Here is a 16920-nt window from a genome sequence, read left to right on the forward strand (position 1 = left end):
GCAATAACATTATTGATTTCATTTATATAGTTATTGATCTATTATTAGTATGTTTTAAGACAAAGGTTGTCAATTTAGAAAGGTAAATAAAATTTCCCAGCTTAATCCAAATCCCCGCTTTATCGAATATTTCTTGAAACCGACTACATTCAAAAAAGCAGGGCTGAAAGTATTAAAATATCAACAATATGCACAAGGATTGAAACCTTAAAAACAGAAAGCTATTTCCTGCGACCCACATATCCAACGTTATCATGTTTCCAAAGAAATAAATTATTTCATAAATAGAATTAAAATAGAAAACAAAATAAACTAACCATCAGCAACATATGTTAAGAAATCTTTCAAATTCATAAAATATTAATACATATACAAGATGCAAAAGGATTGAAACCTCAAATACGGGATGAAATTTCTAGCACCATACGTGTTCATTGATGTCATGCTAAAGCCATAGCTTGGCCTTAAAAAAATCCTTAACAAGAATGCATGTTTCATTGAGTTCACTACATTTTAGAGTTGAGCGTTGATGGTAAAAGGGATTTCATTATGTAGAAATTGCTCCACATTGGATAATTTTTATAATAGCTTAATTTAATAGTATATTTCAGTTTATATTCAGTAGAAAATAATTTATTAGCAATTAATGTATTAAAAATTCAATCTGTCAAATTATAAAATTAGTTTGATTGAGATTATTCTTGATTCAGATTGGAAAATCAACTAAATGTTTTAGATTGAATCTTCAATTTTTGTTTTACAAAAGTAACATGATACACTTACTCTTTTTCTAAAGTAAAAACTATCATCATAGGTCTTCGGTTTGGGCCTCCAGAACACGATCCAAAACATGTAAATTTATATATGAATGTAGAGAATTCTTGCCCAACTAAATATATTCAACATAATATTGATATTAATCAACTTTGTAAAAATACACAAAAAACAAGATTAATGATAAAAGTAATTTTTTTCCTTACCCCACAACTTTGCACTGCTAGGCAACATGCTTTAAAAATTCAGTAAATTGGTAATTATTCTTGGGATAAGTTAATAGAGTAAAGAAAATAAAGCTTCATAAAGAGTATGATAATGTTCTTTAAAATGATTTTAAACTTCAGTTTTTGATTTAATGAAAATATTTTCAGTCTTTTTATTTCCTGTAAGCATTATTGTAACATTAAATTGTTGACCAGCTATTTACTTATAATTAATAATAAATAATAACAACAGAAAAAACATAATAAAAATAATCAAAAAAAAAAAAAAAAAATTAATAAGTATCTTAATATTGCAAGGCCATAACAAGCCTTTTGTTTTGAGGAGGGTTCTATCAAGCATTTTTCAGGAAATCTGTATGATCGATAACACTTGATTTTATTCTGAGACGTGCTGTTTGCCCAAGCAAACCAATCAGAGCTGGGCACTCCAAATTTATTTCATTTTTCAAAGTTAAGGAGAATTATAATTAAAATTACTCATATTTTCTGCACTTAAGGTGAGCTACTTTTCATGGTGATATATAATATGAATCATGCATTTGTGTTAAAGTTTTTTCTTTTCAATATCCAGTATTAAAAATAGTTACTGCCATGAAATTGACTTACAGTGTGTTTTTCAATGTTTAAAACATCATGTAGTGTTATAAGTGTAAGATAACACAGGGGAACAGACAATTTGGTGCACAGGTATTTGGAGGTGATTTCATATGAATTTGCTACCCTGAGTTCAAATATGACATCAGTTTTTGCACAGGAGCTCTAATTTCTAAGATATAACATTGAAACACATGTGACATGGGTTTAAGTTACATCCATAGATCAAACAAAAAATGAAACATGGAATTTTTATTCCTATTGTATTATACAAGTAAATCAGAGTTCAATTACCAAACAGACCAATTAGGTTGTTGACCATGGGTCCCCGATTTATAGAGGCCCCCCAAAAGACTTAAATTGTAGTGGTCTGTTATTTCAGAAAATGAAAAATATTTAAGATACGCTCCTTCATTTATTTACCTTTTTTAGGTGTACAAGTGTGGGATGCTCTGCGTCCCAACAACAAGTATTTTGAATGAGTGGTTCAATAATTCAACACTCCTGAAACCACCTCCATTTCATCCTGAGTTCTCCATTAATGCTTACGTTTATACGGTTTGACTGCAGAGGACCCCTGAAAAATGTTTGTTTTTGGCACCCACTGTTTTTGGCACCCACTACATTAATCGGAACCTAAAAATATTATATACACAGATCCAACTTGTCACATATCACGCATAGTGCATATATGCAAAGCAAGAACTTACAAGTTGACTTTAATTCGTTGAAGCTTTGTTACTAAACTTGCCAGATATTTACTCCATGCAGCAAATTTTCCTGAACGTAACTGGACTGTAGACTGACAGTAGGGCAAATGTGATGGAAGCAATCCTTGTTTCAGAAACCTATACTTGCTTTAGAAATGCGCAAAATGAAGTTAAAACTGCATAATTTGAGTAAAACAGAAGCACTTATCTGATAAAGTAGAGCTACTAGAGAACTATTTTCATATTTTGATTCAGAACCCCAAACATATCTAAAATTTGTTTTCAAACTCTGGGCACCAAAGAAAAAGCTTTTTTTTTTTTGTCCTTTGCATTCTTAATGCCTTAAATCTTTGAAGTTAGTTAAAAAAAAATCCAATTTTATTCAAATTAAATCTGATTTCAATAAAAATTGTTTTGATTAAAAAAAAATAAATAATTATAAAAAAAATCATGAACCCTGATTTATTTTAATACATACAAGTACATTAATATAAAAAATGACAAAGAGAACAAAAATTTCAAATTACCACATGGATTTTCAAAAGGGACAACAACACTATGTCGATAAGTTAAGGGATCAATTTGATACTGAGCATTCCTACACTCACATCTGATCAAATGTTCTGCTTCAGCAAGCCCTGCAAAAAATTAAGCAAATTTAAACATACTGAGAAATAACATAAGATACATATCACAGCAGAAATTGCATACAGGTTAAAAAAACAACCTAGGAATGATTCTGTGCATGCGTGAGTGTGGTAAAAAAACAACCTTAAATTTACAATCAAGTTCCTGGAAGCACAGAAAAGACACATGACACACACAGGGGGGGGGGGGGGACGCCTGTAAGCAGGCCTGAGATTTTTAAAATGAGGGCTGAGGAGTGAAATATATGTAGGGGCATAGAGGTTAACAATAAGGAGGACTGTAAAAGGGATTTGTGATGGGTCTCGACATTTCTGTGCACACACATGCTCCTGCACACACACACACATACATATATATATATACATATATATAATCAGGCCCACGCCAAGACTGATCGGAGCCGTCATGCAAATGTCTTATGAGCGCTTTCCTGCCGTGGCATTAGACACAAGCAATAATTTTCTCTTTATATAAAGGCAGCGAGACGGATTGCTTGTTTCAGTGAGCAGTATAATTTCTTCAATACCTCTAGATATGATGAAAATTTCAATTTTATTTTTTTGCTCGGAGATTTTTCTCCTCCAATTTTAGCACTTTTGAATGGTAGAGCTCGGCACCTTTTTGACTCTGGCGCGGTTGTGCGTAGCACGACCTTGCACATAGGGATGATAGTATTTGAGATTTCTAAGGAAACATTATACACTTCCTAATATTTTTTTTGCTTGTAAATTTTTGCTGCAGGAATCTTAATAAATTACTAGCTGCGTGCCTGGCGTTGCACGGGCTACTTAAAAAACGAAAGAGATGTCCAATTGATATTTTTGCATTACTCTGACATCAGTTTCTAAAGCGCAAAGGAGTAAATAAATACGCATAATGCAAGGTTTGCAAAACACCAGTACAGCATATTTTTGGCAAAAATCTCTTTAATGTTAATCATAGTTATCAATGATACAAGTTATGAGTAATTTCAATTAGCACAAAAGATGAAAATATGTGCATTATCAACTATAATCTGTGCTCATGTTAAAATGAATTACATCTGATAGACTATATCTGAAATATTTATGTACAAATAATTTATGTACAAATATTTATGTAAAAATCATTATGTAAAAAGCTAAATTACAATCAGCTTTTTACATAAAATGACACACACTTTTTGGTTGATTACGTGAAACTAAAGCACCAAGACTAAATAAATACCAATAAGCATTAATTTAATACCAAATTATCAGATTCCAATTTAGCTTTAGTTAAAATCCTTAAAAACAATCTTTTTTGTTCAACTCTGTTTCACTTAAAGAAATCCAAACAATCTTAATTTATTATGTTCTTTTATCGATACAAACTGTATTCCAAAAATAGAAACAGGAAGGAAAAAGAGAGTTATTACAATTCGAAAACTCACCCATGTGACGGGAAAAAGTCCAACAAAATAAACATAATTAGTTGCACATCCTAAATGTACCAAAATATGAGTCCCGTGAATGATAAACTTTGCACTACAATCAATAAACATAGCTAAAGAAACAACATTCATATGCTGAAAAGAGTTAAGAACGTTGAATGTAAAAAATAAAAAAAGGGCAGACGATAAAATAAAGGCTATGTCCGAATAGAGCAACCAATTTTAAACTAATTTAAAATGAAATTCTAGATGGAAACATTGTTTTAAGATTTGGACAGCAGCCAAAAAAATCTATCTCTTTTAAAACAATTATTAGAATTTTATTTGCTCACCCATATGCAAAATGGCAACAGGAAAGAAATAAATATTCCTGAATAACGTTGTGTTAATTAACGTTTTAATTAATATCTCCGCTAATTAAAGTCGCACAATTACGAGATTGGTCCTATTGTTTTCTTTGGAAAATTTCGAATTGATCGGTGTCTCGTTTGACTCCCGATTCGCAGCGGTTCTCGAGAAGATCGATCTTCAGACAGACAGACATACAGACGAACAGGAACAGATTTTAATATTATAGTGGATTGCAACTTTTGAGTTTCTTATCAGAATGATTCCTGGAAAAGAAAAAAAAAGAAAACTGCGTAAAATATGAAATGTAAGTTTTAAAATATTAAAATATGAATCCTTCTTTTTTTGCACAGCATCAAAAGTTGAACTAATAAACAGATAAGCAACTATAGCTGGGTCTGATGAGAAGAAATCTGACCTTGAGAGAATTCATTTTTTCTTGGAGAGAAAAATTAGTAAGAGGAAGAAATGCTGCAATTGAAGACAGTTGGTTTGACATGGCAGTACATAATTGGTGAGAATTCTTACACCCATCACTATATTTTGAATCAGTGGTCAATCCAGGATTTTGTTCTGGGGGTCTCCTTGACATCACCAAATTTTATTGATTTCAACGAAGGCATTTTTTCAAAACTATATTATCATTATCTGCTATTTAAGGGTGTGAACAGGTAATGAAATTTTCTGAGTCACATTTGAAATTTTAAAAAATTTGGTATTCAGTGGTAAAATTTTAAAATTTAAATGTCAATGTGTATCAATATATATATATATATATATATATATATATATATATATATATATATATATATATATAAATAATGTTATGCATTTTAGACAACATTGCATCGCAATTTCAAAGCAAAAATTTTATCATTTCTTGAGGATGCAAAAAATTGCAAGTAACAGTAGGTGGTGTAAACAAAATTGAAGAAAGAAAACTTGAAAAATTGCAAACTAATAGTTAAAAACAATGAGAACGAAGACAAAAATTTCAGAATTGGTACTAAAGGCTACATCTAAAGAGAGAGAGAAACAAGTAGCTAGGAGGTCTCTATTTTTTTTCTTCTTTTAGGGAGTAAATAAACACATTTTTGAAACAGATAGAGCAAAATTTCCGAAATTCGAAAGGAAGTTTGGGAGAACTAACATCCCTGTTAATATCGCAGATTTGTGTATCAACCACAAGAAGAGCGAAAGCAAATTAAATGATAAAAATAGGATGAATGTAGGAAATTATATCATTTTTCAAAAACTTTACATCAAGATACATAGACATTCTTAAAAATAAGTTCTGATCTGGGAGCGGCTGCAGCCTCATAACCGCCTTCTGGATTTGCCACTGATTTGAATTCTGTATAATGCCGCGTGTTTTTCAAGTACCCTTTATATTTTCAAATAGAACATTTTTTTTTGGTTATAACAGTCTGAATATGATTATGTACGACATATTGGTATTGGAAAGATGTGTAAAAGCTTCTTTCACAGACAGCATTTAATGCTTTTAATGTTAGTACCACCTACATATCGTTAGTTAATATTGTATAAGTTACGTTGAGGAAAAAAAACTTGAAGAGATAAGGATCAAAATACAAAAGCATTATGCATAAATCTTAAAAAGGATTTTAAAATAAATCTTCTTTGTTAGGGCAAGACTTCATAAACACCCAGTATATTACGCAATAGTGGATTTGGTTCATCTTTAAGAACAAAAATCTTAAAAAAGATCCCAAGTCTATTTGATTTTGAATTAAAGATTTCAAGAATTCATTTAAAAGCGTAATTTGAAGAAATTGAGTTACCTTTGTTTAAATCATCTGTAGAATGGTTAATACAACGGTGAACAACTTCTGATACATGATCAGGAGAACTATAAAAGGCTGTAGCTCTTACGAAAACATCATCTGGTAATCGCGTGTTGGCAGAAAAATTGATAGGACAAGAAGCATCTTTTTTAACATAAAGTTTGTTTGAAATTTCAGAGTACTAAAAAGAGGAAAAAAATGCATCATTAAGTTTGTGTTATGAATAATATTACAATAATTCAATCTGAGAAAATTTTTGTACAATAAATTAAACTTTTTAAACCAAAGAATTTTCCTCTATCAATACATTATTAATTACAATCAGCGTAGTAAACTAAACACATGTGTAAGAATATTGCAATCTATAAACTTATGATTAGAAGTAAACCGATCCATAAATTTATTCAAATTTAAGATTGGAAATGAATAGAAAAATTTAGATTCTGTTTGTTCTACAGAACTTGGCCCTTTTCACTGACTAAGCATAAAATGAGCAAAATGACAGATATGCATTTTGATATCACCTCAAATTGCAAAACTATAGGGGAGTCAGGAGGGAGGAAAGGCACAGTACTTCATTTCTGCCAAAATAAAATATGAAAATTTCTTTCTACCTTCTCCAGTGCCTGCAGCTGGCTTAAAATTTTGCTGCAACATCTACTGGATAAGCTAGAAATAATTGCTGCATTTTAATTCGGCATAAGTGCAGCACTGTTCTGTTTGTGTTTTGAGACTCTCCCTTACACATATTCTAACATTTACTGCAAAGCACAAAATTAATCAGCAGAGAATACTGCTTTATTTTGTGCCATTTTTTAACTGAAAAGTTCAAAGGCCCTAAAGAATCAAGATTAATAACTTTATTTTGAGAATATTTTTTTCCCCTTAAAAATAAGCACTAAGCACCATTAATACCATGCAATTACTTTGTAGTAAATGCACTAAGTTTATTGATTTAAATTTAAAAAATTAATATTTTTGAAACAGTAATTTCCACACACATTTGCAAAAGGATAATTATTAGTTCTGAACTTACAAATGATTACAATTTGTACATTCACTAGTAATTGTAAGGTTACTTTGTAATGTTGTGAGAAGTGCCTTTGCAAAAGATTTATCTATTTTAATTATGCCCACTTAATTTATCTATCATTAAATTAAATAGTACTTTTTTTAAGGTGAGGAAAGTAGAAATTCTACCATTGAATATGTCAGTCCTTAACTTTAGAAGCATTCTTTCCATGTCATTCTCAGACAAGAAGGGTGAAAAGCTTTTGAAATAAACTTTATGAATTTCTTCATACAATAGCCATTTAGCACCATCTACAATGGCTGTTTCTTTTAAACCTCTAATCGCACACTACAAAAACATGCAGCAGGACGCTGTTGTGCAACGTTCATATTAAGCAACAGCACATCTCCCCAGCTACACCTTCATATTAAGCAACAGCACATCTCCCCAGCTACACCCTCTGTCATTACCGGATGCAACAGGCCATTTCTTGTTGAGCTGCAGACATATGAGCATGACAGTCTCTACAGATTCTCCTGCCAAGTGTGAATTGCTATTTGTTTCTTGCAGGTAGAATGAAAGAGTTCAGTGGAATTTCATCAAAGGATGTGTCGAGGGTTAGGAGAGACCTCTATGAGTGATGGTATTGTTCCTGAACAGTGTCGAAAGTTTGAAGATGGCTAAAGCTAAACTGATGTGTGGGATGAAGGGGGTCAAAGACACAAGTTTGTCACTACAGATGAACTTGCAAAACAAGTTGACCAAGTTTTTAAAGAAAATCAAAGGTTTTCCATGGGGGATTTACCAATGAAAGAAGTGGCTTGGAGGTAATGCATCCAAAATGGCCAAGAGTTCAAGGACACCACCACAACTCACTTGAAATCATTTTATAAAGAGTGTTTATCAAAGCTTAATCACAGATATGACAAATGCTTCAATAGCACTAGCGTCGACTCCATGGGGCTCGCATTCCTCCAATAATTGTGTGTATTTCGGTATGTCTTTTTTTTAAGGGAGTGACCAGTGCTTCACTTAAAGAAGAGTTTCTTTTTGCTTGAGTGTCAATGAGTATTGTTAAGTTTTTAGGGATTTGTTGGCATTTATTAAATTCTATGTATCAAGGCAAAGACCCTAGTTAAATTACTAAAAGATGTTCTTGTATGCCTAGAGTTGCCTTTTCTGGTTCTAAGAGAACTGCTTGGAGTATGTACAGGGTTCATACTCTATTTGGATGAAAAAATTCCACGACTTTTCCAAGACTTTTTCATGACTTTATAAAAATTTTCATGACCTTGTTACACGAAGAGAATAGTACTATTTAATGCCAAACTTGCCAATTTTTTCGGAAATGGGCATTAGAAAAACATTTACGTGAGTGCCACTACCTCATTGGAGCACTTGTGACTAAAAAAATATCAGTGCATACTGCTGAAAGTAATAAATTATTCTTATTTGTCTTCATCACATAAAATCAAGTAAAATAAAAATATAGTGAATGCAACACAACTGATGTTTAAATGTCTAAAAAATATTTAATAAATAGGGCAGAATAGTAATGAATGGGACAAAAATTGAATGAGTCATCACTAAGTTTAAAATAATAAATTTACTTCATAAAAACATTGCCCTTTGATGTCAATAGTGCATCTTATTACCCATGTAACTGGACAGCATATTCATTCATTAAAGTAAAGTCGCTTTTTTCAGTAAATTCATTTTTCGAAACCAGATGTTTCAGCTGGCCAAAAGGATCAGTTTTGCGAGGTGTATGGTGGGCACTACTGTTTTAGAGTATTAGAATTCCCCTATTTCTATATTCTATTGCCTTACTAAAGTCTTCATTTTAAAGCCTTCAACATATTAAGATATAAACTCTGATAAATTTAATAATGAACTTTTTACAAGTAGTTGAAATGAACTCAAATGCAATTGAATTACACTTTTAAGGGGGCGTGGCAAAAATCAAGAACGTGCAAGTCCACTACTACAGAATATAAAATATCAGAAGCACTGAAAATAATGGTGGTTTCAAAATTAAAGATGCCCCAGTAGTAAAATCACATCACGAAAAAAGGCGAGCAGCTGTTTCAGAAGCGGATGAAATAGGATTCCAAAACTCGGATTGGTTTTTCAGATCGTTCAGTTTATATGCAATATTACTAAATCATTCAATATTTTTAGCGCTCTTTTAGCTATTGTTACTTTCTTACTACCCAAGACATTTTTCCATGACTTTAAATAAATTTCCATAACTTTTAATGAAAATATTAATTTTCTATGACTTTCCAGGATTTCCATGACCCGTACGAACCCTATATGTAGCGTCAAATATATGAGGGAAAGTTTGCTGGACTTCAAAAGTTGGTTTTAGACTAACAGACACAAGCAATATGAATCAGCACGTCTTCACAAAATAGAACTGTAAAAATGTCCCTTAAGACAAAGTACATGGTCTAATTGAACCAGAAAAACCGCGTGAATTGGAAAATATTTTTGCCATGTGTGCCACTTCAAGAGGTGCTTGATTTTACAAACTCCTAGGTAATATGGAAAAGTTCATAAAACAGGAAATCCATAACATTGAAAAAATGCAATGAAAACCATGCACTGCATATGGTGTGCATATTTCTATGGCGTACCATAAGTAATTTCTATTAATGCTAATAGATATTTTATTTCTTGTTCTGTGCCAAATAAAAAAGCGTTGAAACACAGACATCCGGAAATTCAGATTGTAAGATCAAGGCCTATTAACCATTTATAACTAATTTATTTCCTTATAAAATAAATGCAAAGGCAGCGAAGGATTAAACTGCAATTTAAATAAAAGAGATTTTCTTTTTTTCTTAGATTTCTCTTTTTGATCTTATGTCAAGTTGCAAAAAAAAAAAAAGTTTTTAGCCATTTCTTGTTTGTAAAAAAGAATGCAAAATTACATTGTTTAAATAGAAGATTTTTCCAAACTAGAGACTAGTTTGAAAAAATCATGAGTGTTCGTAAAATCGGACATCAATTTTACTTCTAAATCAAGAAGCAATATTTTCTGCAGAAAAATAGTTGCATGGGTAAAACACAGGACCTTGTTGAGAGAAAAAAAAGGGGGGGGGGACTGGTTGTAGTAGAGATCCTGTTGAGTGGAGGAGAGTTAAGATTCAGAAGGAGTCTTTTATATTATAGGGGGCTAAAACCATGGTGGCATGGAATTTCTATTTTATATTGATGGAATTTTTACTTTTGTGCCATTCCACGGAAAACGGTCATTTAGTCCCGCACTTAACATCTCATATATTTCATTAAAAATAATACTTTGGAATATTAATAAAAGAATTTTTTCTGCTTAACAAATAACAAATTTATGTCTGATTTCTTTAGCAAAAACTTTCGTCATCACAACTTTAAAATTATTACTTTTTAATGAAATATGTGAACCGTCACATGCGGAACAAAGGGTTGCCTTTTCCGTGGAATGGCCCTTTTGAAAGTTTAAATGCAACACAAATAATTCCATTTAATCCTTCAAATGACAGTTGTGATCTTCAAAATGTTAGTTACATTTACAGTCATGTAAAATGAGGCATTAACAAACTATGTTTGAAACGTGAAAATTTATTACCGTCCAAGTTAATGCTTTTGAACTTTTTTGTTCTTGAGTAAAGGAGACTGTAAATCCATATTCACCATGCCAGCTCTGACTATAAACATAAAATTTTGCACATGAAGGTAAATAATTTTTTACATAAGTGGAAAAATATTTACATGCAGGTAAAATTATCAGCAATACCTAGCTGGCACAGAAGAAGGCACATAGAAATTTGAAGGTTGATTTTGCAGAACAGGCACCTGAATGTTGCCAGCAATAATTCCAAATGGTTTCTGAAAGTAAATATCCTGTAATTAAGTATTTAAGCTTATGTTTTCAAAGATACTTGTAAACAACCTTTTGAAACAATAAAATCAAATTTCCAGTATAAATTTACGTTAATTCATGCTTTAATAATACACACAATAGTCGCCTTTTGTGAACAGCTGGTTGAACACAGCAGATATCAAATATCCTTTTTTTTATACTGTTTTTAATGAAAATTGAAGTTGTCGATAAGAGCAAGTAGAAGCTAATAATGTCTTGTTTGTTTCAATTTAAATAGAATTACAGCAAGTAAAGGCTGCATGAACTTCATAATATTTATCGAAACATTTTAGAAGAATGTACAAAAGAACTAGTGTAGGTTATCTCTTAAATATTTTGAACATTTTTTATAACTTAGGGATGGTGCCAATGGACTGGATGCCAGTGAACACAATGCTGCTTTTGAAGAAAGGGTCTAAAACTAAGGTGTTCTTGAGCTTAGTGTTGTTTACTGGTTTTCAGTATGGTTTTAGGATGGGTAGGCCTTGTGCTACTAATTCATTGATACTACATCTATGACAAGGTTATCATGGCTTTCGACACAACAAAAGATACTTGCACAAGTTCATAGATGTTTATATTGACCTTTAAAAAAGTTTTTGATAAGGTACCTTATATAACTTTTTGCAAGCACATTTTTATACGAATAGCAGAGGAAACTAGTCTTGCAAACTGGCTTGAATTGGGATAAGAGAGAAAACTTCAATTTTGGGATATCTATTCAGAAGATTTGCCTCCTTTCGGATTCGAAACCAAAGCCTTAAACTCCCAGGAGAAAAGTTATAAGCATAATTGATTTTTCCTTACTTAAAAGTAAGGAAAAATCAATTTTTTAATGGAAATTTATCCTCTGCTGCGAGCCCAGGGCGCCCATATGCAAAATTTTAAAGGGGGGGGGGGGCTCAGATATTTTCCTCATGTTTAGCAAGATATTTTCCCTATAGAAACCGTTTACAGTACAAATCAGAGTTATTAAAATTTGACATTTTTAATAACTTATTCATTAAATGCAGGAGAAGAAATGTTTTTACATTTTTGCAAAGAAAAAAAGTACTAAAAGCAAGAAAATTCTAATTTCAAAGGGGGGGGGGGCTTGAGCGCCCACTTGCCCGCCGCCCTATATGGGCGCTCTTGCCACTAGCTCAGTTTTAATTAGCATGAGTAAAACCACAGAGAAAAAAGATCTGTTGCCATTTTATTGCCATTATATGTGAAAAAATAAAATCCTTTCTTTTGCTTTGAGGCTTTTCTTGTAATTGGGAGACTAAATTTTTTTTTCTCTTTTTGCTTATTTTTCCACGATTTATTAATTTCTTTTTGTACTTCCTGTAGAAGATAATCAAGGACTTTAGTTGTATTAATTCAGACTTAGTGTTGCATTTAATCTTATCAAGACTTTAAAATTTGCATTAACCTTATTTTTGAATGGTTAATGCTTATGTGGATTTTGAGGGACTGAAGTTGTTATTTCTAACGAACTCTTTTACAGAACTTTACCAAAGGGAAATGTTTTGAAACTAATGTTCCAATTCTGATGCAGATTAAATAAGAGAGAATGTCAATGCTGTTTTGTTTTTTTCCCTTCTCATTCTAAAAGGGGGATTTAGAACTATTTTCCTATTGCAGACATTTTGTTATTTTTGGGACTGCTGATGTTATTTGAAAACTGTAACCCTTATCCTAACAGGAATTTTTAGAAACTGATGTGCTTATCATAATACAGAATTTTAGGGAGTGTTTTTGTGTTTCTAATGTAGAGTTTGGGATACAGTTGTCCTGACTAAGAAAGGATTTTTTGGGGACTAATATCCAGATTGTACTGGGGATAGCTGTCCTGATTCTAACTAGGATTTTAAGGTCTTGCAAACTGTTAATATTATTTTGTTACAAAACCCTGTTTTATTGTGATGATAAACATTGAGTCTGCTTGTTTAAGAATTTATTTCACTAACTACCCAGATTATTTGGATTCTTCATCATTGGGATTGCCTTTGGTCCAAGTAGGATCAGATAAATGATGTTACGCCGTATAACAATATTTCTCAACAGCATTAGAGGGGTTAACTTACCATTGTTTGTATTCCAATAATATTGCTTGCAGTTGACAAAAAACTGGTAGAACTTTGATTTTGAAACTAGAAGAAAAAAAAAAAATCTTAAAATTACAATTTCAAAAAAAAAAAAAAAAGCCAAAAATTAATTCTAAAAAAACATAAATATACCATAAAATATTCAAATGAATTAATTTCAATTTTTGAACCAATGGATAATAAAAGAAAATTAATGTAAGAAACAAATGCATATATATATTCTACAAATCTACAAATATATGTTAATTTCAATTTTGTACGTTAAGGTCAAACAAAATTTTACAGGATGATACAGAATAAGTGTCCGCACATTTTAAATTCATTTAAACCACTAGTTTTCTCAACAGTAAAACTGCAAACTAAAATATCATTTTATGCTGTTAAATAGATGCTGTTCATTAGTTTGTTCTAAAACATTAGCAAAGAAAACAACCTCGTCAATTTTATAGGCAGTGAGAGCTTTCTTTCCATTGACAAATTAAAAGTTTATTCAGTATTTATTTGGAATGAATGACTGATGAGGCAATGTGTGCCATATGTGTGTGTGAATACCAGATGAGGCAAAGTGTGCCAGCTGCAAAACAGTAACGGATTTTTTCGGATATTTATGTTATTTCGGATGCTTGGAAGCAGAATTTTCATCAGAAGTGGGCAACACGGATTAAAAATCCAAAAAGAGTCTGCGGGATAGTCCAACAGATTAATTGCAAAATACCAATTGGTTCCAAGTAACATTTAAAAATAAGACGCTAAACTACAGAACGACAACTACATGCTACCTGTGGATAAAATCCCAGAAAATATGGCACAAATCTTTGCTCACTGAAGTTGAAGGTTTTTCATTGCAAAATTTATTATTTTCCCTCCCTAAGCAAGTCAGCAGACTTGCTCAAGAATCTGCAATGCACATCATAGCATCACGCTATTTCTGCTACCCAGTACAAAGACATATGATAAAGCTAGAATTGTGCACTCAAATGAAGTCAAAAATGAGTAAGCATTTTCTTTTAGTAACTTGATCTTTCGTTACTTTTGATTCACTTAAGGGACTAATACTGTGACACCATGTAAAGGAAATAGTAATTAAAATGTGATAAAATTTATAGATAGCATTAGAAATGTAAACTGAAGACCTTACCTTGGATAGCATTTCTGCAACATTATCACCTTCATTTGATAAACAAGTTGTTGAAGTTTGGTTTTGCAACTGAAAAGAAATAACTTTAAACTAAAACTGAGTTTATTTTAAGCAACACCTAAAATTAATTAGTAGTTAAAATTAATTTTTGATCAGCAAAGGAATATCTGTAACAAAATTGTTTGAAATCAGTAAAAGAAAAAAAGTCTTACTTAGTTGGTACAATTTAGTTCTAAGTATTTATGGCTTGTAATTAAAAATGAAATAACACGCTGAAATTTTTAAAAAATTATCTTAATTTTTATGGCAATAATAATATGTTTAAAAGTGAAGACCAATCAACTTACAGAATGATATTAACAACAGGACGATTCAAAAGTCGTGCAACTCGTTATAAAATATTTTATTTTAAAAATAAAGTATTGATTTTAAATATAAATTATTTGGCTCGCTGGCAACACTTGTTTGAAATGATACGCCATTTTTATTTTCGTTTTTCATTGACACTTTCATTCAGTAGTTTAGTTTAATGTGTGGTCAAGATAGTTTTTTGCCAAGATCAAAGAAATTTCATTACTGAGTGATATACAAGAGCCTATGTAAAGAACAAAAAATTGAATTTCCCTTCAAAGAGTCATCAATTTGGCTTCAGAAATGGATTTTTCATATGGGCTATCACACAGCTCTAAAGCAATTGAAACTTCATGTTGCTTATAATGTTCATGTTGTGTAAGAACTAGTGATGTGCCGGTTCGTTAAAAAAGTAGATCCGCAGATATGGATATGGATCCGGATCATCAGTGTCAAGATCCGCGGATACGGATACGGATCACAAAATTTTTTGTTACCCAATTCAACTACCCAAGTGTAACATTTGTTACGGAAGGTATTCCCGTCAGCATAATGGCAGTTTCTTCAAAAAATGTCAACTGCGGCACAAATATAATCAAGACTATGATTTATTCTTTAAAGAAATCTCCGTTAAAATGAGGGAGGGTTGGAAGGACTGGGGCAGCGCTGCATTAATGCTTAGATGGAATGTGAAAAATTATTTCTAGCTTACTAGTTTACTCGGTAAATGTAGGATACAGGAGCAAGAGTGTAAACCTGCTACTGGACAGGCTAGAAACAATTTTTCGCATTTTATTTCAGCATAAATGCAGCGCTCACCCATTCCACCGAACTTACTCCGACCGACGAAATACAGAGCCGGAACACCTTTACAAACAGAACTTAGTCTCACTTTTTTTTTGAAGGATGCCGAGAAAAACAAAAATGAAGAATAACAGAAACCCCAAATCAATAACAAAAACTAATATGAAATTAAAAATTAAAAAAACAAAACATGTCCAAGAGAGCCGACCGTATATTAAAATGAATTCCGCAGGTCAGAACACGCATTTGTTAACAAATATGAACTGACACACTGACAGCAGGTAAAAATTTTAAATCATTGAGGTTTTTCTCCTTATCTTCCGACAATGAAATCGCTACCAATCACGCGTATAAAGGCTTAGAATTGCATTTAAAATTTACTTATCAAGATTATAGCTCCTACTGTATATAAGTTGGAAATTTCAAATAAATATCAAACTATAAGTTGGAAGTTTTAAATAAATATCAAACGCAGAAAACTTCGTTCTTTTAATTAGGGCCAATATTTTTAACGTACGGGTAAATTTTTACTACTATTATTGTGAAAAACATTAAGTCGATTTTTAATTAATAATATCTGGTAATTAAAGTTCTACAAAAACGAGGCTTAGCTAAGAACACTTTTGATCAAGTCAGCTTTTGAACGAAAAATGAACGATCCAAATCGGTTCACCTGTTTAGAAGCTTACGATGCTACAAACACTGATACACACTTTTAAAACTTATTCCCCCTTCCTTTTTGCAACAGGAGAGGGGGGGGGTACAAATTGGTTTCCGAATGATACCTTATAGTTCAAATAGGGAATAAAACCTAATTTAAACGGTATTTAAGAGTCTTTTATTCAAATATTTAAAATTTTTTAGAATAGAAATGATCCGTTTAAGATCCGTCAAAAAAGTAATGGATACGGATACAGATCTTTATTTTCCCTCGGATATCCGCGGATACGGATATGCGGAACATCACTAATAAGAACTGAAACAAATTAAATGTTTAAGTTACATGATAAACATAAGTTATGGTGATGGCCAAAGTCGTTCCGTGATGAAAATGGTGTTGAAAGAAATTAAACCTGGCTGTTTTGAGGCTACCAGAATCAA

The 16920-nt window shown here is 31.7% G+C and overlaps 1 protein-coding gene across 1 annotated transcript in view; it reads right to left on the minus strand.

Annotated features, from left to right (window-relative positions):
- LOC129230380 (cellular tumor antigen p53-like) overlaps positions 1-14676 on the minus strand; it is a 31209-nt gene extending 16533 nt beyond the window's left edge. The window contains exons 1-6 of the mRNA XM_054864779.1: positions 14665-14676; positions 11311-11402; positions 11143-11221; positions 6515-6698; positions 2833-2943; positions 784-889 (exon numbers count right to left, since the gene is read on the minus strand). Coding sequence (XP_054720754.1) covers positions 784-889; positions 2833-2943; positions 6515-6698; positions 11143-11221; positions 11311-11402; positions 14665-14676 — 584 coding nt within the window. The remainder of the gene's footprint in view (positions 1-783; positions 890-2832; positions 2944-6514; positions 6699-11142; positions 11222-11310; positions 11403-14664) is intronic.
- Positions 14677-16920: the final 2244 nt, after the last annotated feature.

Source organism: Uloborus diversus, chromosome 9, assembly GCF_026930045.1.
Source record: "Uloborus diversus isolate 005 chromosome 9, Udiv.v.3.1, whole genome shotgun sequence".
Taxonomy (NCBI): Eukaryota; Metazoa; Arthropoda; class Arachnida; order Araneae; family Uloboridae; genus Uloborus; species Uloborus diversus.